The 25,190-nt window shown below is 39.0% G+C and overlaps 3 protein-coding genes across 3 annotated transcripts in view; 1 reads left to right on the plus strand and 2 right to left on the minus strand.

The window, feature by feature from the left end:
- The window catches only part of LOC105924521 (gastrula zinc finger protein XlCGF57.1), a 123,862-nt gene that overhangs the window by 79,685 nt on the left and 18,987 nt on the right, over nucleotides 1-25,190 (plus strand). The gene's annotated exons all lie outside the window — the stretch shown is intronic.
- LOC105924617 (zinc finger protein 271) overlaps nucleotides 1-25,190 on the minus strand; it is a 42,531-nt gene that overhangs the window by 17,239 nt on the left and 102 nt on the right. Inside the window, exon 2 of the mRNA XM_036131843.1 lies at nucleotides 25,004-25,122. The gene's annotated coding sequence lies outside the window, so the exon portion shown is untranslated. The remainder of the gene's footprint in view (nucleotides 1-25,003; nucleotides 25,123-25,190) is intronic.
- Nucleotides 5,318-25,045, minus strand: LOC110368176 (zinc finger protein 260). Its single transcript, XM_036131866.1, has 2 exons — nucleotides 24,944-25,045; nucleotides 5,318-7,804 (listed from the first exon to the last, which is right to left on the minus strand). Exons 1-2 carry the CDS (start codon nucleotides 24,968-24,970, stop codon nucleotides 5,762-5,764), a joined length of 2,070 nt encoding a protein of 689 aa, XP_035987759.1. The 5' UTR covers nucleotides 24,971-25,045; the 3' UTR covers nucleotides 5,318-5,761.

A 25,190-nucleotide genomic window follows, 5' to 3' on the forward strand; every position in this document is an offset into this window, starting at 1 on the left:
ATTTTTATTTAACCAACATTTTTAACTATAACTGATTTTTTTTATGAAAAATGACTTAAGAGACCAGGGTGATGTTATTAAATACTGACAAAGAATAAACTAAAGTGACCAGCGCTGTTAGGGAGCGCTGTTAGAGAAAAACTTGCAGCCCGGAACTTTATATCGCGGATCAAGAGTAGCGAGTAATTGTTTGAATATATAGGCCACATAGGGAAGCTTAAAAGTATAATGTTCTCGCCTCAAACGATCTGAAAACGTACTTTTGAACAACAGCAGCAGAAAAGGGAGTGTTTAACTTACCACTGTGAGCTCTGCGCTGTCTGGAATGAAGCTGCAGCCGCGGTGCATTCAGAGACGGTCAGTCTGAAGAACGCATGCGCGGCTCCCATCTTCGCACTCTGTGCTCCATTAACCAGCCTTGGAAACCGTGACGTCAGACCACTGTTGTGAATTCGTATTCTCAAAGAAAAAATCCGTATTCTCAAGCAGTCGCTGCTGTTTGTGTTCATAACGAGTAAAGCACAAATTTAAACTTGAAATTTGTATTTATTAGTTATTGAAGTTGTAACTATTTAAACTGTATGTTGTATCTTTTGAATGCGATTTAAATTATTATGAGTTTGCAAATGTTTGTTATGCACGGCTTCTGATTAATATGGACACAACTATCCTTTTATGTACAAGTTTATATTGGAAGTGGCCTTACCCCATACACTGTCTGTTTCGTTAAATGATTTGCTGCTATCAACTGCGTGTTTTGCATTTAGGTGATATTTTAGACTCGAAGTACTCCGGTGATAAGACAATTCAACTTTGCAGTGATTACAAATAACTTTGCTTCTGTCGACTGCGCCGTCTGAAAGAACTTTCAAATGAAAATGGCCATGTAAAAGTGCCGTACCCTTTTCCAGATATACGTCCTTATCTGGTCGCTCTAGCGTGCTGGCGTACTTATCCATTCGCGATACGAAAATACGTGTACGACAACTAGAGATAAGGAAGTGTGACACCCAATATGGCGGACCGGAAGTTGGCCAGTGACGTCAGTGAAACCCCCCTATTTCTTTTCTTTTCTGGTTCCGGTTTGCCTAAGCGCGGCAGCCTTCGGCAACAGACTTTTATTTTTTACCAAATAAATGCCTGGGAGCAACAGACTTTTACAGTAATAAAAGAAATAATAAAAAAAAAATGCGTTAATGCGAGATAAAATATTGATGAGTTAACGTGAAATTAACGAGTTAACTTGCCCAGCCCTAATATATATATATATATATATATATATATATATATATATATATATATATATATATATATATATATATATATATATATATATATATGATTTATTTTTATTTTATATTGTATTTTATGCCCGTATCTTCCAAAGGCAGCAGAGCCTCCCAGTCTCCTCCTATCAAGGAACATGTCTGTGCTCAGGACCTTCAGATGACTTCTCTGTGATACACACCAGGCCCCAGTGGTATATTTATCAGACATGACAATTTCCAGCATAAGCTTGGCCCTTTTGGGGGAGATGGCTGTAAAATATCTGTGATGATACATGGCAGAAAGGACAAAGCCAAAAGAACAACAGAAATATACAATCATACTTCAGGAGCTTAATTTTGTATTACAGTGAATCAAACTAACCTTTATGTGCAACTTATCCTCAGTTCTAATTATTTCTAACTAACCTGAATGAGTTTTTGGGCAAGCCATGTTAACCTTTCCATGTATCTATTTAATTTGGGCTGGACATTTAATGTGAAATGCCAAACTTTGTTTTTTTTAAAAAGTCTCTCTTTTTCCTTCTTTTAAACTTTTAGCTAAATTTTTCATGGATTTTTGCCAGGCAATCTCGCAAACGTATTTGCATTCAGAGCTGCAGTTCTCGACACAAATACAGTTTTGAAACTGTCACATTAACCCTAATTACTTCATACAGATGAACAGTTTTAGTCACATTTACGACAAAACACACACGCAGGCCTTTTTTTTTTTCTTACTACTTTTTTACACATCTGTGATCTTTCATTTTTGAAACGTTTTGATTCAAAGTAAATGCGAAAAACAAATATTTATCATATCTGAAACGCATCACCCTTCAAGAGGGGTGAGTGGGGGGGGGTGTCAATAATTCGACTAACAAACAGTTTAATGCTTCGCTTTATCTGGGACACTTGCTCCCTTATTCCTTTTCAATAGTTTCCACGGTAGATTCAGCAGGACTTTAAACCAAAGCCAATATGAACATCGTTTTTCAGAAAGGCAGCCATTTTTATTCTATGCAGATGAGAAAACATTTTTTATTCGTCTTTATACAATACTGGGCTTGAAACCTGCCTTTCTAGACTACATTTTAGGAGCTGGACTCCTGGGACTGCTAAAGCAGTGTAGCCACATGCAACTTTTTACCAACCTGTTTGAAAACAATTATCCTGAAACATTTCCTCTGCCCTTAAAAGTTACAAAAATTCTGCCCACATAGGATGACCTCACAGCCCCTGGAGATTTGAAAATCTCACCCTATCTTCTTTGCAGCAGCTGCTGTGATGTCATCTCCTTCTGTGGACCTTTTTTTAAAAAAAAAAAGTAGATAAAAACACTGAAACCGGGCGGAAACACCATTTGTTAAAGAATTGACCTGGCTGCGGCTGACCCAGGTTCCTTTGCTGAATAATGTGGTGTTTCTATTGTGGACTTCTGTAATAATAGAAGACTCTTCAAACCAATACTAGATTTTACCAGATTTAATCTTATGTTCTTAACAGAAACATGGTTACATGAATTTAATGAAGCACCTATTCTGATAGAGTCAAAGCCTCCAAACTACAATTTTTCTTGTGAAAGCAGACAGCAAAAGGAAAAGTGGAGGAGTGATTCAGTAAAATGTAAAAAGGTGTTTCTAGGAAAATTTGGCTATTGAATATTTGGTTCTCCAGGTAAAGAGCCAGGTACACACTATGTTTCTTAATGTTTACAGGCCTCCTAAGTCCAAATCTAACTTTTTAAATTATCTTAATGACCTTATATCTGTGATATGTGTTGATAACAACTGTTTAATTATTGTGGCAGACTTTAACATAAATTGACAATACCGAATACAGAGGTGCAAAAGAACTATGTGACACACTTGGAAACTTTATTTTTAAAAACATTAAAAATGCTATATTAAGGAAACAAACATAACAGAGAAATTGGATATAATTAAAATGCATTAGAGACCATGCAATAAAAGACTAATAACATAAGCAGAAGATAACCTCAACGTCTTAACACGTCTAGCAGCCAACACACAAACAGGGACGTATTTTAGACCTGATCATCACTAAAGGTCTAAACATTTCCAAAGTCAATGTAACTGATGTTGACCCATCTGATCACTTTTCTGTTACCTTTCAAAGCATCATTCCCAGTTACTCATTTAATCAAAGGGGCATAATTAGAAAATGCATCTTTAAAAGGACAATGCCACAGAAACTTTTATCCTCGCTCACTCTTCTACTTCAATATGCAACTCAGTAAATGAACTAGTAGATAACTTTCAGTCTAGAGTCTCAGACACCATTGACTGCATTGCTCCGGTTAAAGTGAAAGTTGTTTCTGGGAGGAAAAGATCTGATTGGAGAAATGCTCCAGCAGTTAGCAGTGAAAAAAGGGAGTGTGGAAAGGCGTAACGAATGTGGAGAAAGACTAGACTCCAGGTTCACTATGACATCTATAAAGAGAGACTTTACAGATATAACTTACAACTAAAAAATGTAAGAGAATCTTTCTTCTCTGAGATTATTAACAAAAACATTAATAATACTCGTGCCTTATTTGCCATGGTCGACAGGTTAATAAATGCTCTTGTGTTTGTGGCTTCTGAACTCAACTCCATCAGGGCCTTCAGCAAATTTGCTAACCTCCAAAAGATTAGAGGATTAGTCTGTACATCCATATCAACTCCAGAACCAAAGCTGTATCCAACTAGAACTTATCTTGACCAAATGTCCCAATTCAGCCAAATAAACTACAAAAGCTTAGAAGAAATCGTACACCAGCTAAGTTCCTCTTCCTTCTGCCATGATGTTCTACATACAGCATTAAGAAAGTTCTGCCTGTCATTGCATCTGATTTGACTCAAATAACTAACACAAACCCCCAGTCAGGTGTTTTCCCCCAGTCTCTAAAAACAACTGTTATCAAACCACTGCTGAAAAATAACAATTGGGACACACTGTAGGCCCATCTCAAACCTCCCCTTTATTAGTAAGATAATTGAAAAAACTGTTTCAACAATTAAAGCTTTAAGTTGGTAATCCTGTACAGAAATACTTTTTGTTACATTTGGTAAAATTGTCATTCCATCCTGACAGTACTCAATACATTATGTATCCAGAAAAAGGAGGTTAAAAAAATCAATGTCTGTGGGAGCTGCAGGCCTGCAGGTGAGACGGTCTTGCACATGCAGTTATTCAAAAAGGGACTTGGGGAAAGTCCTAGAAAAATCGGTACCTCTACCTTTAAATACCTTCTTAACAATGACCAGCCACTTTGACGTTTTCCAGTCAGGTTTCCATGCTCACCACAGTACAGAGACCGCCCTTATCAAGGTGTGTAATGACATCCATATAAATGCAGACTGTGGAAGAACCACAGTGCTGGTTCTATTGGACCTTAGTGCAGCATTTAACACTGTCGATCACTCTGTAGGGTTAGAGCGCCTGGAAAACTGGGTTGGTCTTTCCGGTACAGCACTTTACTGGTTAAAATCTTATTAAAAAGGAAATCACATTCAGGGTTCCCCAAGGGTCCATCCTGGGTCCCCTCCTATTCAATATCTACATGCTCCCTCTAGCTCAGATCATAAAACATCATCAGCTACCATCACTATGCAGACGACACACAGCTCTACATCACCATGTCACCAGGTGACTATGAACCAGTTCAGGCTCTGAGGAAATAGAAGAAATCAATGCATAGATGAGACAACATTTTCTACAGTTGAATAAAAACAAAACTGAAATAATAATTTTTAGACTACATGCTGAAGCTGCTTCAGCTAGAAACCACTGATCAGGCCCGAAATCTGGGTGTAGTGATGGACTCAGACCTGAATCTTCAAAAGCATCTAAAGACAATTACAAAATGGGCCTTCTGTCACCTGAAGAACATTTCCAGGATTAAAGAACTGATGTCTCAGCAAGATCTGCAAAAAGTATGATCCAGAACACTGCTGCCTGGGTCCTACTAAGACTAAGAACGTAGAGAACATGGACCCGGTTCTGAAGTCCTTCCACTGTCTCCCTGGATCTCATAGAATAGACTTTAAAATACAACTGTTAGTCTATAAATCCCTGAATGGCATAGCACTTAAATACATCACAGACTTGTTATCAGTGCATCAACTCTCCAGGTCTTGTAGCTCAAATTTACTCTGCAAACCCAGAGCCAGAACAAAACACAGAAAAGCAGCATTTAGTTTTGATGCTCCACTTATCTGGCACAAACTCACAGAAGACTGTAAAATTCTGAAAGCCTGAGTTCCTTTAAATCAAGGTTTGAAACTTATTTATTTAGAGTTACCTTTAACTGTTAATGTTGAAGTTTGTAGTCCAACTTGTCTTATACTGTATCTGACCTGCTGCTACTGTTCCAGTGCAATGTGCTTTCATCTTTAATGCTATTTTTTATTCTGTAACACTTTTTTTGTTCATGTACAGCACTTTGAATCGTCTTGTTACTAAAGTGCTTTATACATAAACTTGCCTTGTCTTTATGGCTTCTCACACGTGCGAGTTCTTCTGTGATGAGCCAAATGACTGCTGCATCTAAAAGTTGCTCCACACAAATCACAAGAATAAGGCTTATGACCTGTGTGGATCCTAAGGTGACAAGTCAAAGCATAATTTATTTTAAATGATTTGCCACACAATGCACAAGTAAAAGGCTTCTCCCCTGTGTGAGTTCTATAGTGACTTTCCAGAACAGCCTTTGTTCTAAAAGATTTGACACATAAATCACAAGAATAAGGCTTTTCACCTGTGTGGGTTCTAAGGTGACGAGTCAAATCATTACTTTGTTTAAAAGACTTTTCGCACAAATGACAAGGATAAGGTTTTTCACCTGTGTGAGATCTTTGGTGACGAATCAAATTAGCCTTCGATCTAAAAGATTTGTCACAAAATTCACAAGAATAAGGTTTTTCATCTGTGTGAGTTTTAAGGTGAGAAGTCAATAAGTGACGGAGTCGAAAAGATTTTCCACACAAATTACATGAATGAGGCTTTTCTCCTGTGTGAGTACTAAGGTGATTAGTCAAATGATGACTTAATCCAAAAGATTTATCACACAACTTACAAGAATAACGCTTATCACCTGTGTGAGTTCTAAGGTGAGTAGTCAAATTTTTACTTTGTCGAAAAGATTTATCACACAAATGACAAGAATAAGGTTTTTCAGCTGTGTGAATTTTTAGGTGAATAGTCAAATTTTGATTTTTTCGAAAAGATTTATCACACAAATGACAAGAATAAGGTTTTTCACATGTGTGAATTTTAAGGTGACTAGTCAAATGGCTACTTTGTCTGAAAGACTTTTCACACACATGACAAGAATGAAGCTTTTTATCTGAGTGAGATTTAAGGTGACGAGTCAAACTGCCATTTTGTTGGAAAGATTTATCACACAACTTACAAGAATAAGGCTTTTCACCTGTGTGGGTTCTAAGGTGACGAGACAAATCGTTACTTTGTTTAAAAGACTTTTCACACAAATGACAAGAATAAGGTTTTTCACCTGTATGAGTTCTTAGGTGACATTTCAAATTGTGATTATGTCGAAAAGCTTTATCACAAAACTTGCAAGGATAAGGCTTTTCATCTGTGTGAGATATAAGGTGACGATCCAAAATAGCCTTTGTTCTAAAAGATTTTCCACACAACTCACAAGAATAAGGCTTATTATCTGTGTGAGTTTTTTTGTGTTTTTTCAATTGATCTGCGAGGATAAAAGATTTACCACACACTTCACAAGGATACGGCTTCTCACCTCTGTGGATTCTAATGTGCACAGACAAGTATTTTTGTGTCCTGAAACATTTACCACATATTTGACAGCAAGCTGAATCTTCTTTATGACTATTTGGTTTTGAATTGTCCACACTGTCCCTGTGATTTCTGGTGTCCTGATGTCTCTTCTCTGGCTGCAGATCTTTATTTGATCCCGAGTCTTTCAGGTTGCTCCCTGTCTGATGTTGAGTCTCAGCTTCAGGACAGTTTCCAGAGAGCAGATGGTTCTTGTTTTGTTCCGGTTCACCCTTGCTCTTTTTCTCATAAGTAGGAATCACCACACAGTTGTCTGTCTCCTTCTTCAGCTGATCGTCACCCTGATTACTGCAGAGATACTCCTGTTCCTCTTTGATCTTCACTGGTTCGGGTTCCTCTTTAATTATAACAGGTTCAGGTTCCTCTTTAATCTGTACAGGTTCTGGATCATTCTTTACTTCCATCACCTGGTGCAGTTCTGGTACATTGGGGAATATTTCCTCGTAAGCAGAAATCACCATAGAGGTGTGAGGCTCCTGCTTCACTAAAGGCTGACATTCATTCTCAAAGACCCACAGTTGAATATGTTCTGTTGTAATGGGTTCAGGTTCTCCTTTTGGCTCCCTCATCTGCTGTGTTTCTGGTTCTCCCTGTTCTTCTTTTATTTCCATAGCGTTTGATATCATGGGATCAATGTTGGAGTTCCTCTCTTCAGTTTTGAGAAGGTCGTCCGTGTGAGTGTGCCAAATAGCAGACATGATGCTGAGGAAGGCCTGGGGAATGAAGAACAATACAACACCATTAATGTAGTGAATGATGAGGCTCCCTAAGGCTTAGATTTGATTAATGGGGATTGATTAATAGTATGTTTTAAAAATCATATTCTAAAACAAGATTTCATTCTTGATTTTAACTCCTTGTAGCATGGGGTTAGAAATCAATCTTTCTTTGTGTTGGGATTAATGTTTATACTTCATTAACCAATTTATCTTGTTATGATGTAGTAATATAAGCTTCTGATATAATCATATTACTCACATGATAGCTTAATCATGTCCCCTGTGAAGAACCAGAAGAGACTCTGTTTCTTCCCTTCCTGAAACTAGAAGACTCAGCTACAAGATTATGTGCTGACTGAACGTGATTACTCAGCTGTGTATCTTTGTTGACAACGGAGGCTGTAACTATCTGTTCCCTCACCCCTCAGTACAGCCTCAGTCATTGTAACTAGGGACACGCCCCTTTCTTAATAAAACCGAGGAGAACGCTGAAGACCGGCAGAGTGGGTTGGAGATTGTAACTGTGCGGTCTCTTCCTACTCTCCTCGAGAATGAAACCAAACTAATTGTCTTTGTGCCTTTCTTTCCCTGTTTGTATGATGTTCTAGGTGCATAGACCTGACATTAACTTGGTCCTTCGAGCCGGATACCAACATACCTGAAGATACTGGTGGACGCGGGTGAAATCCAGAAAGACTGTGGCCACAGCAGGACTGAAGAGTCCTTCAGACCCTTTAACGGGACTGGGTTTCATTCCGTCCCCTAGGATTCTGAAGGTTGACGGTGATCCGAGGGATTAAGGCACAAAGGAGGACGGCGGAGTCCTGTAAATTTCGTAAGTAGGTTTTTTCAATAAAAACAAAAACCTGAGTGAAGATGACAAAATAGAGTAAAATAAGTTCCTACCAGGGGAGCAGGCCCCCGGAATTGTCTGTGGTAAATGTAGGATATTTGTCATCTCAATTAAATAGGCCATAAAAGTGTGACAGAGTGTGATTGAGAACAATATAACCACTAGGTTTATTATTCCATACTAAAACAGCAGGAAAAGTACAATACGGCTTTTGTGGATGCAAAGGCAAGAATTTCTCACCTGAAAAGGTTGAAGCAGAAATTACCACAATAGTTTTTAGTATTGTCCTGCTGATAAACAAACCCCAGTGTTTATAATACCCTAGGTATTAAACACACTGGTCCAAATTGATTCAAAATGGGAAAAAGCTCAAGCAAATTAAGGGAAGGATTAACCAGCAGTGACTGGAAATTTGTACAAAGTAAAGATCCCGGCAAAAATAAACATTTAAATAGGTGGATTGAGAAATATGGATTTGAGGAACGCCTCAATTCCCAAAAAATTGCAGAATTAAAAGACAAAATAACAAAGAAGTGCAAAAATGATTAACACAAAATGGCAAAAGAAGGACGGCAGGATTTAGAATGGTGGGAAAAAGTAGCAAAATCCAGAGAAAAAGAGCAAAGAAATAAGAAAAAGGATGATAATGAAACAGGGCCCGTAGACCAAGGTCATGTTAAAATAAAAATAAAAATAGGAAGAACCAAAGAAAAAACAGATGGAAGTTTTGATGAATACAGAGTAAGGATGACCGCTGTGTTCAAAATACATTCATGTCTGAATGAGGAACAAAACGCCCAAAGTCCTTATCAGCAGCAGTTAAAGAACGCTCTGCATGCAGGCTCAAGTAACGCAATACAGCAATGGGTAAATCGACATTACATAGGCATGGCGTCTGGTAAACCAGAAGAGTACATTAATCATGCACTCCATGCAGAAAAAGTAATTAAAGATAAAGAACGACAAAAAACCAAAGCAAAATCAGACACCTTCCTCTCAGAAGAAGAAGTGTTTTATCAAGGCCATAGAGGCCAGCCCGATAACAGACGCAGGGGCAGAGGCAGAGGAGGCAGAGGAAGGTTCCACGGTCGTCATAAAGTATCTGATGATTGTTGGGAGTGTGGACAAGTGGGACACATCGGCAGAGATTGTCCTAATCCAAAGCAAAGGAGGAATCATTTAGCATGACTAACCGAGGAAAAGAGAAGAAAAGAGAAAAATGTAAAAGAACCCCGTTAGGAATAAGTAATGCTAAAACTTTATGAACTATTTTTGGTGGGGGAATTAAACCAGAAATCAATTTACTGGTAAACAGGAAAGAAATTACATTTTTATTTATTTATTTTATTTAATAAATAAATAAATATCACTCTCAGGTACAAAAACAGCCAGAGAGTACGAGCTATGAAAAACAAGTTGAAAAATGTGCACCGGCAACAATAACAGTGGATTACCTCTACTCAGATGCTCAAAGCACCAGTAGCAGGAATAATCTTGGCAGAAATACTAAAGAGGTTTAACAGAATGCATTTTTCCTCACGTGTTGTTTTTTTCAAAACAAAAACAAACAGTGTATTGTGCATACTTTAAGACCAGATTCAACATATTACACAGTTGTCGACATCATCAATGCGTTCTTTTCTGTGCCAGTGGACAAATCAGCAAAAACAAACTTCAATGCAAAACAGTGTGGGAAATATTTAGGTCATAACCTGAGTGCACAAGGCAGAACCGTCCTAGAGGAAAGGAAGACAGCTATAACGAAATTTGTAACGAAAGCGCAAATTATGTCCTTTTTTTTAAGCCTCACGAACTACTGTAGAAAGAAGAACCCAAATTACTCGGAAAAAGCAGGGCCTCTACAAAAACTAATGTATGAACAAGAATTGAAAATGTCAATTTTCTGTGCCTTTTGTGATCTAAAACAGGCCTTAGTTTCCAGCACTGCTCTAGCGTTGCCGGATTACAATAAACAGTTTATTCAAATGGTAGACTGCAAAGGCCATTACATGACCTCTGTTTTAGTACAGCAGCACGGTGCAAAAATTAAGCCAATTGCTTACTTTTCATCTAAACTAGATAGTGTGGCCTGCGCCTTATCGCGGTCGGCAGCAAACATGACTGTCAACAAATAGCTGAACAGTTGACAAAATCCAGACCAGATCTAAAAGATCGACCCTTAACCGAGGGACAAACTCTTTTCATAGATGGCTCATCAAGAAAAGACAACTATGTTAAAACACAGACAGGTTATGCTGTTGTTACAGCAACAAAAGTCTTAAAAGCAGAAAAACTGCAATCAAATACTCTGCAAAAGCTGCAGAACTGGTAGCCCTCACAGAGGCTGCAAATTAATGAAAGGAAATTTACACAGAATTTACACAGAATAGACCTGACACTTTGCTATCAGATTTACCCTTTTCGGTTAACGTTCTAACTCTTCCACAGTCTGTTGTTCTGAGATTTGCTCAGTATCATTTTCCTCCACTTCAGTACTTGATAGAGAGTTCTTTATGATCTTTGTCAGTCATCTTTTACGGCTGGTTAAATGTTACTAAATGCTCTTTTTAAATTGCAAAATACCCCTTCAAATTTCTAACTTATGTGACTTGAATATTACTTTATACTGTAGCTGTAATGAGCTTCACTCTTAATACAGATGTATTTCAATTTAAAAGAAATTTGTTAACTTCCCACTTAGTTGGACCTCAATATACATACACAATCAGAATCCGAAATTAACTTCCTTATTCACTAGCCAAGTTGGCCGGTAGATGTAAAAATCAATATCAATAATATAAACTTAATTTATCTTACAGTATATAGCTCAAACATTTCTCTTTCACACAGTCATGAAATATTTTTAAGTCAATCAGTAGAACTCAACCCCTCTAGGGGCGTTTACATTGACCATTACAGTTTCATAGTGACACTTGATTAACACTTATTCTTTTTTTGTTTTATTAGAACTATTAATCAATATTATTCGTTATAACTATTATTCATTGATGATGCTAAATTCGACTCATTTCAAAAATTAATTGACCAGTAAAATGAGTTCATGGAGATGGGAATTTATTAAAAGTTTTATTTTTTTAATATACTGTTAGTAATTCTTTCTAAAAGCCCAATAAATGTTGTGAAAAGCTTCCCAAATTTTTACAACATACCCATAAGATATTTTTGTTCAGTTCAATGTGTTCCAAAAAGCCTAATTAGGTGGAAACCTGCCTAATTTGCAACACCGACTACACTATTGGTTTGTAATTTTTTTTACATTTTGGGATTTTATTAAGAGTTACTTTCTCACCACTGACTGTAGGAGTGGTCACAGAGCGACTGTTCAGCCCGAAGCATATAAAATATTTTTTGAAAAAGTGTGCCCCCCTACTGAAGCTGCTGCCCCCGCGACCCGACCCCGGATAAGCGGAAGAAGACGGACGGACGGACGGTGTGCCCCCCTGAAAAAATGGAATGCCCCCCTGAAATTTGTTTCTGCAGCCGGGTCTGTATAATCAAGGTGTGAACGCACCTCTGCATCATCAACTAGTTCCTGATCATATTCTGTGAGGTAAGGTTACTGTCAAAATAGACTTGTACATGAAAGGACAGTTGTGTACATATTAGTCAGAAGTTGTGCATAACAAACATTTGTAAACTCATAATAATTGAAATCGCATTCAAAAGATATAACATACAGTATAAATAGTTACATCTTCAATAACTAATATATACAAATTTCAAGTTTAAATTTGTGCTTTATTCTTCATGAACACAAACAGCAGCGACTGCTTGAGAATACGAATTCATAACAGTGGTCTGACGTCACGATTTCTAAGGCTGGTTAATGGAGCACAGAGTGCGAAGATAGGAGCCGCGCATGCGCTCTTCAGACTGACCCGTCTCAGAATGCACCGCGGCTGCAGCTTGATTCCAGACAGCGCAGAGCTCACAGCGGTAGGTTAAACATTCCCTTTTCTGCTGCTGTTCTTCAAAAGTACGTTTTCAGATCGTTTAAGGCAAGAACATTATACTTTTAAGCTTCCCTATGTGGCCTGTTTACAGAGTTAGTGCGTAATTTTAATTAAAAGTCCTCAATACTTGCTGGAATAAATTGTAAATGGATGACAGTAGCATATAAAATATATAAAAAATAAATAAAATCTATGTTTTTCCTATTCAAGTAATTTCCCTCTGGGATTATTAAAGTATGTCTGATTTTGATTCTAAATGAGTTTCTTCTGAGGAGGGGCGGATTTAGGAAATTTGGGGCCCTATGCAAAGAAAGGCATGGGGCCCTCTGAATTGTGAAGACAACACATAAAACAGATCCATTATACAGATACAGACATTTTAATAGAATATACATACATTATTCTACCTTTTGTCCCCCTCTTATCCCTTTTCTTGTTGTTTTGCTCTATGTTTTCTTTTGTTCCCTTTTCTAGTAGATATAACCCAGGTTTACTTAGTTATCAAAATAAATAAATTGGTTAAAAGGAAATCCATCAATAAATATGGTAATATGGTTAACAATTCATTAAAAACATCTGTAATATTTTATTTCATTCAGTATGTTATTTCATGAGTTATTTTGGGTTTAAAATGCATTTGGACTTTTATTTCGAAGGGCACGTTGCTGCGTGACCCAGGTGACCAGCAACCACCAATCGGATTGTTCAAAGTTTTTTTTTTTCTTTGCTGGAAGAGTGTGTGGTTTTTGCAGAGCGGGCTAAAACTTTGAGAGAGGAGGGTGAAGAACCTTAAGTTGTTAGAAGCCAATTTTGTTGGATTTTGTGAAGAAAATATTTGACGTACTCGACCTGTCCCTGTGTGGAGACGATTAGTACGTTGGAAATCGTACTAATCCTTTAAAAAGGAAAAAAAGATATGTGCAATGTATTTATGATTTTGTGAATATGTAAAGCCGAGGTAGTGATTTTAAGTTGATTTATGGTAAAACTTGAAGCACATGGTGCAAATATAAGCTAAAACTAAACATCACAGTGCATCACTACACTATGATGTTCAGCAGCCATTTTAAGAACCGCAATTGAGACGGGAGTTGGACAATTTTTATTTAAAGCTACCTGGTTATTTATGTTGGTATTTATGCACATTTTATGTTGTTACAATGAGCCATTTTGAGTGGGTTGGAGAAACATTCAACTGACACCGACTTGGAAACCACGAGGTTGAAGCTAGATGGCGAGCCACCCTGTGACCTTCTGAACTGTGCAACTACCTGAGTAAAAGCGCCTCTATTGGTCGGTGCACATTGCTTCTGAACTGGTAGGATTCATCCACTTTCTGCAAAGCTGCAGCGGACTCTTGGTGAAACCTAAGTTGCTTATTGCAAAAAGAAAAGCAGATAGGAGAGAAGAGGACTCTTTTCTTTTGGTCTTGTAGTACCAATTTATTCAGTCTTTTGCTGAATCATTTTAGTTTTATAACCTTTGTATTTTTTTTTTAAGTGCAACAAATTGTAAATGGTATTTGTTTGTTATGCTATTTACTTTTTGTATAAAAGACTGCTATCTGCCTCTCAGCCTGTTCGGACGCTTTTTTCTCTGCTCTCTGCTTGCTTGCATTTTCCTGCCTTTTACTTTTTATCTCCTTTTTATCTCCTAACCTAAACCACAGAAAGTTGGATTTAGTTTTTATTTATTTATTTTCTTTTTATTTTCTTTTACTTATTTTTTGATTTGGATTTTGAAAAGATGCCCTCCTTCAACACAATGGACTTTGACAAGCTTTTACAGAAGATAGCTGTTATGGAACTGAAAATCTGTCGACTTGAAGTGAATTATGATGTAAACGCCGCGAATGGAAATGATACGACCCTGCCCGTGATTCCGAGCGGTGACCACCAGCCCAGCGACTCAGCGAACAAACAGTTCCCTGAGGAAAATGAGAATCCCTGGACCACTCTGGGTGCAAGACCAAAGGACCAACGAACCCCACGCCTAGACAAAGAAAACTGGCCGAGACTACAGAGAGATGTCCCAGGACAAGTAAAACAACAGCGGGCTGTTCCCACAACAAATGATAGGAGTAAACCTGCTGGAAATGCTGGAATTCCTTTACGAAACAGATTCGCTCCGCTCCAAAATGTGACCCAGGAGGACAAAAACCAGAGGTATGTCAACGATTTTCGTTCTAAGACATCAGAGAAAAGACATGCCACAGGGCCAAGGACCCTGATATTATGCAATGGTTCTGTAAGGGGGATTAAACATTTCTGTAACAAGAAAAATACAGAGGTGTTGATTTATAACGACGGGAACTGTGGCCTGGTGTCTGATTTAACAGACATCCTTCAGACAGACCTTCCAAGGATCTTGAGAAAACGTCCGACCTTGGAAAACCTCATAATACAAGCTGAAGCCCTGACGGACGTCAACAGGATAAGAAAATCAGAAGTATTAAAAGAGGATTACATTCGTTTGTTGAAACTTGTTGATGGCCTGAATGTCAAGGTTCTTCTTAGCGGGCCTCACTCACCCGCTAACTGCGGAGACGAGATTTTTTCCAGAATTCTGATGCTAAACAAATGGCTGGAAAAAACATGCAAAGAAACAACTGTAACCTTCATAGACAACTTTAACATATTTTGGGAAAGAAGACATCTGTTCAACAGAGATTGTTTCTCTCTAAATAGGTCAGGTGCAAAACGGCTGATTTCAAACATCTTCTATTCTGTGAACCATGCGTCATCAGCTTTGTCCCAAAACAAGGAACATCCAGTGCCAAAACAAATGATAAGCCCAGTGCAGCCCGAACAAGCCAAGATAAAGATGGCCAGAAAGATGACACAGAATGAGGCGTTGTCAGAGCTACAGGACGATTCATCCCAGATCTCAGCAGGACAACGAAAGGACCAAGAACCTCCATCTTCACAAACACCGGTCCAGACTGGACCCGCCTCCCCTTCTTCTCCACAAAGCCCAGAAGTTCCTTTTCTGGAATTTTCTCATAACATGAACAAAGTATTTAAGATTGGCCTACAGATGACATCCTCTCCACATAGCCATTCTGCTGTGAATAAACCAGGATTCTCCAAAGGCCTCAGAGCCTCAGATCCTCCTCCTCCACGTATCACAGAACACTCTGGTACTGAGGAACTCCAAATTACTTCGCTGTGATACAGATTGGGCCCTGGCCACACGTTTATCAGACATGAGAGTTCCCAGCATCAGCCGGGGCCTTTCGCCGGAGATTATGGAATATCTGTGATAATACGTGGCAGAAATAAGAAAAACAAAAGGATAAACAGGAACAAATACTTAAAAATCATAAACTGTCAGATGCAACCTGTCACAGAGACATCATCAACCACTAAGTCATATAAACTGGGTTTATTAAATATTAGATCTCTGTCAGGAAAATCCCTTTTAATTAATGACTTCATTATTGACAATGATCTTGATGTAATGTTTTTAACAGAAACATGGCTGCATGAATTTAGTGAAGCAGCTATACTGATGGAGTCGACTCCTCCAAACTACAGTTTTCTTTGTGAGAGCAGACAGCAAAGGAAAGGTGGAGGAGTAGCAACATTGTTTAATGATTCACTAAAGTGTAAAAAGGTGTTTTTAGGAAAATTTGACTCTTTTGAACATTTGGCTCTCCAGGTAAAGGGCCCGGTACGAACTATGTTTCTGAATGTGTACAGGCCTCCTAAGTCCACATCAAACTTTTTTAATGATTTTAGTGACCTGCTGTCTGTGATATGTGTTGATTATGACTGTTTAATTATTGTTGGAGACTTCAACTTTCACGTTGACAACCCTGAAGACAGAAGTGCAAAAGAACTGTGTGACACACTTAGAAACTTTGGTTTAAGTCAACACGTTAAACAGCCAACACACAAACAGGGACATATTTTAGACTTGATCATCACTAAAGGTCTAAAGATTTCACAGGTCAATGTAACTGATGTTGCCTTATCCGATCACTTTTCTGTTACCTTTGAAAGCATAATTACCAGCGACTCATTTAGCCAAAGGGACATCGTAAGAAAACGCACCTTTAAGGACAATGCCGCGGAAACTTTTATTCAAGCTTACTCTGATACTTCAACCTTGGGCTGCAACTCAGTAGATGAGCTAGTAGATAACTTTCAGTCTAAAGTCTCAGACATCATTAACTGCATTGCTCCAGTCAAAGTGAAGTTTTTTCCCGGGAAGAAAAAATCTCCTTGGAGAAATGCTCCATCAGTTAGAAGTGAAAAAAGGGAATGTCGAAAAGCTGAACGCAGGTGGAGAAAGAATAGACTCCTAGTTCACTACGACATCTATAAAGAGAGACTTTACAGATATAACTTACAACTGAAAAATGCAAGAGAATCTTTCTTCTCTGAGATCATCAAGAAAAACATTAATAATACTCATGTCTTATTTTCCACAGTTGACAGGCTAACAAATCCTCCTGTGTCCGTGACTTCCGAACTCCACTCCACCAGGGCCTGCAACGAATTTGCTAACTTCTTTACTGAAAAAATCCTAAAAATTAGAGGATCACTTTGTACTACCATATCAACACCAGAACCAATGCTTTATTCAGCTGGAACTATTTCTGACAAAATGTCCCATTTCAGCGAAATAAACCACAAAAGCTTAGAGCAGATCATTCAGCAGTTAAGTTCCTCCTCCAGCTGCCTTGATGTTCTACCCACAGCTTTCTTTAAAAAAGTTTTACCTGTAATAGCGTCTGATTTGACTCAGATAATAAACGCGTCCCTTCTGTCAGGTGTTTTCCCCCAGTCCCTAAAAACAGCAATTATCAAACCACTGCTGAAAAAGAACAATTTAGACAAACTTCTACTCCAGAACTACAGGCCCATCTCAAACCTCCCCTTTATCAGTAAGATTATTGAAAAAGTTGTATTTCAACAATTAAACACCTTCTTAACAACGACCAGCCGCTTTGATGGTTTCCAGTCAGGTTTCCGTGCTCACCACAGTACAGAGACCGCCCTTATCAAGGTTTTTAATGACATCCATATAAATACAGACTGTGGAAGAACCACCGTGCTGGTACTATTGGACCTCAGTGCAGCATTTGATACTGTTGATCACTCCATTCTGTTAGAGCGCCTGGAGAACTGGGTCGGCCTTTCTGGTACAGCTCTCCACTGGTTTAAATCTTACTTAAAGGACAGGGACTTTTTTGTATCAGTAGGTAACTTTACATCGAAGATTACAAAAATCACATGTGGGGTTCCCCAAGGGTCCATCCTGGGTCCCCTCCTCTTCAATATCTACATGCTCCCTCTAGCCCAGATAATAAAAAATAACAACATCAGCTACCATAACTATGCAGACGACACACAGCTCTACATCACCATGTCACCAGGTGACTATGAACCAATTCAAGCACTGAGTAAATGCCTAGAAGAAATCAATGCATGGATGTGTCAAAATTTTCTTCAGTTGAACAAAAACAAAACAGAAGTAATAATATTTGGACCAATAGAGGAGAGATCAAAAGTTAGCACACAGCTTCAGTCGCTTCAGCTAAAAACCACTGATCAGGCCCGAAATCTGGGAGTAGTGATGGACTCAGACCTGAACCTCCAAAAGCATCTAAAGACAATTACAAGGTCAGCTTTCTACCACCTGAAGAACATTTCTAGGATTAAAGGACTGATGTCTCAGCAGGATCTGGAAAAACTAATCCATGCGTTTATTTTTAGTAGAATTGATTACTGCAACGGTGTTTTTACAGGTCTGCCTAAAAAGTGGATCAGACAGCTGCAGCTGATCCAGAACGCTGCTGCCCGCGTTCTCACTAAGACTAAGAAAGTAGAGCACATAACCCCCGTTCTAAAGTCCTTACACTGGCTCCCTGTATCTCAGAGAATAGACTTTAAAATACTTCTGTTAGTCTATAAATCTCTAAATGGCTTAGCACCTAAATACATCACAGACTTGTTATCAGCGTATAAACCCTCCAGACCACTCAGGTCTTCTGGCTCCAGCCTACTCTGCATACCTAGAACCAGAACTAAACAAGGAGAAGCAGCATTTAGTTCCTATGCTCCACTTATCTGGAACAAACTTCCAGAAAACTGTAAAAGTGCAGAAAGCCTGAGTTCCTTTAAATCAAGATTAAAAACACATTTGTTTAGAATTGCCTTTGAATGTTCAAGTTAAAATGTTTTACTGTTTTCAAATGTTCTTTTTTTGTTTCTACACTATCCCTACTTGCTTTTATTCTGTTTTATTTTCCAATATTTTAATCATGTAAAGCACTTTGCATTGTCTCTGTACTGAATTGTGCTATATAAATAAATTTGCCTTGCCTTGCCTTGCCTAAATGTAAATGGGTACATTTACTACGTGAATCCTCAAACTCGAAAGGTAAACTTCACTGATGTGAATGGGGTACCGCAAGCGAGCTATTTTTAGAACCGTAACGTCACGATGACGTCACATCACGTGGTACGCAGTAGGGCAAGCTTGCATAGTCCGCCGCTGTGTCGCTGTAAAAGAGACGTGCGTTAGCCTAGGTTTTACTCGGTAAACGACTGCTTTTTCCAAATCTAAAACCATGGTTTTTAAACATTGTTGCTATGGAACGTGCAACAGCGACTCGAGGTACGCTGATCGGCCGCATATGAAGGATGTTTTCTTCAAGACTGCCAAGGAGAAATGTGTGCGCTGGGTACACCGGTGCGGTCGCCCTACACAACAGTTCAACCCGGAAAAAGTTACCAAATTCACGTACATATGTAGCAAGCATTTTGTTGGAGGAAAGGGCACAACCGAAGAACATCCTGACTCAATTCCAGCGACATCAAGTAGTGAACAGGTAACAGTATTTTGGTGTTTTATTGAAGCTTAAATCTGATCATACGTCGAACAGCTCACGACGAAACAAGCCATCCTTTGTTACACTTTTGTCATGTCTGTGTGTCTATCCTGTCTCGCGATATTGGCTTAGGTCCCTAAGTTGACCATGATTGTTTGTTTTGTCATCATTTCAGCTGGAGAGGTACGCTCCATGCAAAAAGAAAGGCCCCCAAACAACAACTTTTCACCAGTCCACCAGTCTCTAAAAAGAGGAAACAACTTGTTGCTGACGCTGATTCCCAGCGTGATCTTGATGCAGCCGCTGCTTTGCTCGCCATGAATTTCTTAGGGGAAAGATTCTGAGATGTAAACAGTTGTTTTGTAGCTACCTATTGGCAACATATACCGATTCCTGGACGGTGATTACAAACAGAAAAAAAAAAACGGCAGACGACGCCATGAACGCCGAGCAGGAAAAAAACGACTTACCGTTCAATCAACTCGGCCCGTTTTCCGGTCTTTTTAAACCCTCTACACTCAAGCCATGGTTTGAGCTGAAGGTTGGTGTGTTATTCGACAGTTCGACCAGTAATCCGTGCGCCTGGAACATCGTCTTGGGAAAGTTTAACGGCTGCAAAGTCGGTCATATCGCTGTTTCTGTTGCACGTGTAATGGCTGGTGGCTACGGGCGCTCTCTACCTGTTTGTCCTACCTAAGCGGCAAAAGGGGCATTTCTCTTGAGATGGTGACGTCACGTGCGCGGTACGTCATTAGATCAGCCTGAGTTAATCAATAGATCAAAATCTTAACTGAACAGTACTAAGAACTAATTTGAACTAAACCAAACTAAAAGGGTTGCAAACTGATACTAGAGCCTGATATTAAAACCTGATACTAAAATCTGATATTAAGTCAAAAGTCAGAGGTTAATCCGAAAGGTTAAAACCTAATTGCTTAACAAAAAAGGGTTAAGGTCATTTGAAATTGTGTTAAGTGCTGTCCAGTGTCTCGTGTGTAAGTTCTTCAATAAATCAATTCAATTTATATAGCGCCAATTCATGAAACATGTCATCTTAAGGCACTTTACAAAATCAAGTTCAATCATATTATACACATTGGGCCAGATTATACAGATTGGTCAAAAATGTCCTGTTACGGCTGCAGTCAGTCCTGGCCTTATTTTCCTTTTAGGGTTCGAGAGACAGGCCTTCTGCAGGTGGTATGCATTTACCTGATTGGTGTTCTGCTGCTTTAAAGCTGCTCTGCATGCAGCAGAGGAGAGGCTCTCTCCTGCTCTCCCTCCTTAGATCCCTATTTGGTTTGGTTTGTAGCTTGTCTTATGGTTGGTTTTGTTAGGTTTGTTTTGCATTTGCCCATTTCTGGTTAGTTATGGTTTCTTATTTCAGGTATTCTCTCTTTGGGCTTTTATTTCTTTAGTATAATTTAATAAAATTCAGTTTTAATTTAACCAGAAAATCCTTGTGTGGTCTCCTTGTAATGTTATTCCACCAAACGAGCCTGGTAGACGTAACAGTCCTATATAAGGAAACCAGTTGATCGCATCAAAGTCCTGACAAGCAGCATTCACTCCTGGGGAACCGTAGAGCCACAGGGAGAGTCGTCTGCATTGTCCATGGCTTTGCTGTAATCCCTCATACTGAGCAAGCATAGAGCAACAGTGGGAAGAAAAACTCCCCATTAACGGGAAGGAAAACCTCCGGCAGAACCGGGCTCAGTATGAACGGTCATCTGCCTCGACCGACTGGGGTTACAGAAGACAGAGCAGAGGACAAAACACAACACAACAACAACACAACAAGAGAGACAAAAAAGCACAGAAGCACACATTGATCTAGTAATATGTTCTACATTAGATGGTAGTAGCGGGTGAGCCGTCTTCTCTGGATGATGTCACAGTTAACAGAACGCCAGACCAGGTGTACCTACTATGAAGATAAAAGAGAGAGAACAGAAAGTTACAAACAGAAATGACGACACGCAATGCATAATTGAAGAATATTTCTAATTTTGCCGATAGTCCGGAAGTGAAAAAAGGAAACTCTGGAAACCTGTTTAATATGGGATTTAAATGACATGTCTTGGTCAAAAATAACACCAAGATTTTTTACTGCATTACCAGAGACCAAGTTAATGCCATCCACATTAAGTGATTGATTAAGAACTTTATTTTTTGAGGACTCTGGCCCAAAGATTACAACTTCTGTCTTGTCAGAATTTAAATGCAGAAAATTTAAAATCATCCAGCTTTTGATGTCATCAAAACATGCCTGTAGTTGAAGTAATTGATTGGATTCATCAGGATTGATGAACAAATACAACTGAGTGTCATCAATAAGACGGCAGTTTAAACTTATTCCCTGGTCTGTGGTCTTTTTACTTTTCTAACATACTGTAATGCATCTTTTGCTCCAGTAGACAAACTTAGTTGAATAATTCTGGTGCATAGGATAATATTTAAGTACTGTTTTTGTTATTACTCTGCAATTACCACACAAAGGTGTTATATAGACAAGCCATGATCTGTTCTCCATTTTTTATTTGAATGAAATAATAGCTGGAAGTAAATCTGCGCCCGTCTCCATTTCTTGGCAAGATCCTGTTCTTCACCTGGAGCGGTCCTCTCAGTACTATTGAGCAGCGTGCACGATCAGACAGCTGATTGGCCAGATCTGGGTCATCTTCAGGAAGTAAACTGTGCTGACTGCTTACCAGCAGAGTGGATGATGCTGGACTCAGTCTGGTGGAACAACATCATTATCAAAGCCTGGCTGGATAATCTGGGCCCCCAGGAAGTTGGGGGCCCTAGACAACTGCCTAGTTTCGCCTAATGGTAAATTCGCCCCTGCTTCTGAGTCAGGACACAAAGAATTGAGAGGAGAAAGAGGGAAAGAAAACAATAGTAACAGTATATGAAAAATACATTTATTTTAGACAAATGTTTTATCTTCGGAACAGAATCAAGGTGAAATATATTCAACAAATTATTAACATGGTTTAAAACAAAGAGAACTTATATTAACATCTTATACAAATAGACAATGCCTACAAACATACAATTAAAAATAGTTAGAATGGAAATTCATTTACTGATTATTTAATGTTTTTTTACAGGTGGTGAAAAAAATGAAATGAAGCAGCATGTGAACATGACTCCAACTGATCTACGTTAGGTCAGATGTAGTCATGTTCACTTAAACATGCAGCCAGCTGGAGCAGCTTCCTGTCTTCAGCCGCGGGATGGTCATCCTCCTCTGGGTCAACCTCCTCATCCTCCACGTTTAGCTGGTCCCTTGCCTCTATACTAATACTGTGGAGGATGCAGCAGGCGGCGATTACTTTTGGGGCAAACGTCAGGCGGACCTCCAGCGCCCTGAAGAAGATGAAACGTCAGTGTCATCAGACCACCAAAGGCGCGCTCAACAATTTTCTCACCTTGGTGTGGTGTCTGTTGTAGTGTGCCTCCACTTGACCTGTACCAAATATAAAGATAACTTGTAATTTAGGTAATATGCTGATATATCTTAATCTTCTATCCAATTAATATAATCTATGTATCAATTGTGTGTCATTGTTGGCTCTATTTAAGGACAAGAAGGTAAGAGATCTTACTGGCAAGCTGTTTCCCTATAGGATGCTCCACAGACCAGCCAGCAGAGGGTCACCAGCACCTCTATCTCCTGTGGCCATCCATGGGCCTTCTGGATGGGCAGCAGCTGAAGGAGGACAATGGTGGACCTGTTTAGCCTGACGGCTGGTTTCAGGTCCCCTTCATTAAAAAATATTTGGAGGACTGGCACAGATGTGTTTATCCTCACATATTTAGTTTCTGTTTCTTCCTGTAAATAAAAAATGCCAAATGTTACAATAATTGTTTTTTCAATTCTCACCTTTTCACACCATAAAACTATATTTGGTTAACATGCAGATTATTATAGTTCTCAAGAAAGAAAAGGTCAAATGCATAGTGTTGTAAAACTAGTGACGTATAGTAAATGTAACAAATGGCTTCCCTTCTCTGGTATTTTTACCATTTCACTGAAAGAATGAGCTGAACTAACTGCACATAATTTATAGAACAATCACTGTAAAGGTGGGCAGACAGAAATAACTTTTCATTAATGATCAATGCTGTGAAGGTTAGTAGGTGCAACAAAGTAGCTTAACCCTACTGCCTTACTGTTACTAATATATTAAAATTATGTTTTCATTTTAATTGTTTACAGAGAAATAGTCACAATTTCAATGTGATCACACGTTTAATACCATCCTCAATGTTGTTTTTTTAAAGATAAAAGTAGGAAATAGGCTGTCAATCTTAAAAAACCTACCAGTGGAGGACATCAGGGTCTAATTTTCTCACTCTACTGATTTCTACTGTTCTTCAGTCTACTGTTCTCCAGTTTTGCATTGTATTACATTGAAATGACTGTCGTCATTTCAGCTTTTAACTTTTGCTCTCTCTCTTTTTCTTCATAGTAGGTACACCTGGTCTGGCGTTCTGTTAACTGTGACATCATCCAGAGAAGACGGCTCACCCGCTACTTCCATCTAATGTAGAACAGATTACTAGATCAATGTGTGCTTCTGTGCTTTTTTGTTTCTCTTGTTGTGTCTCTGTTCTGTCTTCTGTAACCCCCAGTCGGTCGAGGCAGATGACCGTTCATACTGAGCCCGGTTCTGCCGGAGGTTTTTCCTTCCCGTTAATGGGTGGTTTTTCTTCCCACTGTCGCTTCATGCTTGCTCAGTATGAGGGATTGCAGCAAAGCCATGTACAATGCAGATGACTCTTCCTGTGGCTCTACGCTTCCCCAGGAGTGAATGCTGCTTGTCGGGACTTTGATGCAATCAACTGGTTTCCTTATATAGGACATTTTTGACCAATCTGTATAATCTGACCCAATCTGTATAATATGATTGAACTTGACTTTGTAAAGTGCCTTGAGATGACATGTTTCATGATTTGGCGCTATATAAATAAAATTGAATTGAATTGAAAAATTGAACCAGTTGGCACAGACGCTCAACGTCTGACTTTTTATTAAAATTACGCACTAACTCTGTAAACAGGCCACATAGGGAAGCTTAAAAGTATAATGTTCTCGCCTCAAACGATCTGAAAACGTACTTTTGAAGAACAGCAGCAGAAAAGGGAATGTTTAACTTACCACTGTGAGCTCTGTTTGCGCTGTCTGGAATCAAGCTGCGGCCGCGGTGCATTCTGAGACGGTCAGTCTGAAGAACGCATGCGGCACTCTGTGCTCCATTAACCAGCCTTGAAAACCGTGACGTCAGACCACTGTTGTGAATTAGTATTCTCAGAGAAAAAAAATCTGTATTCTCAAGCAGCCGCGGCTGTTTGTGTTCATGAAGAATAAAGCCCAAATTTAAACTTATGCACAACTTCTGACTAATATGGACACAACTATCCTGTTATGTACAAGTCTATTTTGACAGTAACCTTACCTCATAATATTCTCTGTTTTCCAGCATTAGTTCATCCAGACCAGCGTCCAGTTAACATACCTGGAGGTTCTGACCCGGTTCGGGTTCTCCAGCTGCTATCCAGCAGTCTGAGCTGATGCTCGGTCTCTTCCTCCTCCTGGACGATGGTTCTGAATATTTCTTCAGCAGTTAGTCGCTCTCTGGTGGTGAAGCGAAGATATTGTTGCTGCAGACGCTGAAATATTCAGTTTACAGCAAAAACAGACTT

Source organism: Fundulus heteroclitus, unplaced genomic scaffold (assembly GCF_011125445.2).
Source record: "Fundulus heteroclitus isolate FHET01 unplaced genomic scaffold, MU-UCD_Fhet_4.1 scaffold_46, whole genome shotgun sequence".
NCBI lineage: Eukaryota > Metazoa > Chordata > Actinopteri > Cyprinodontiformes > Fundulidae > Fundulus > Fundulus heteroclitus.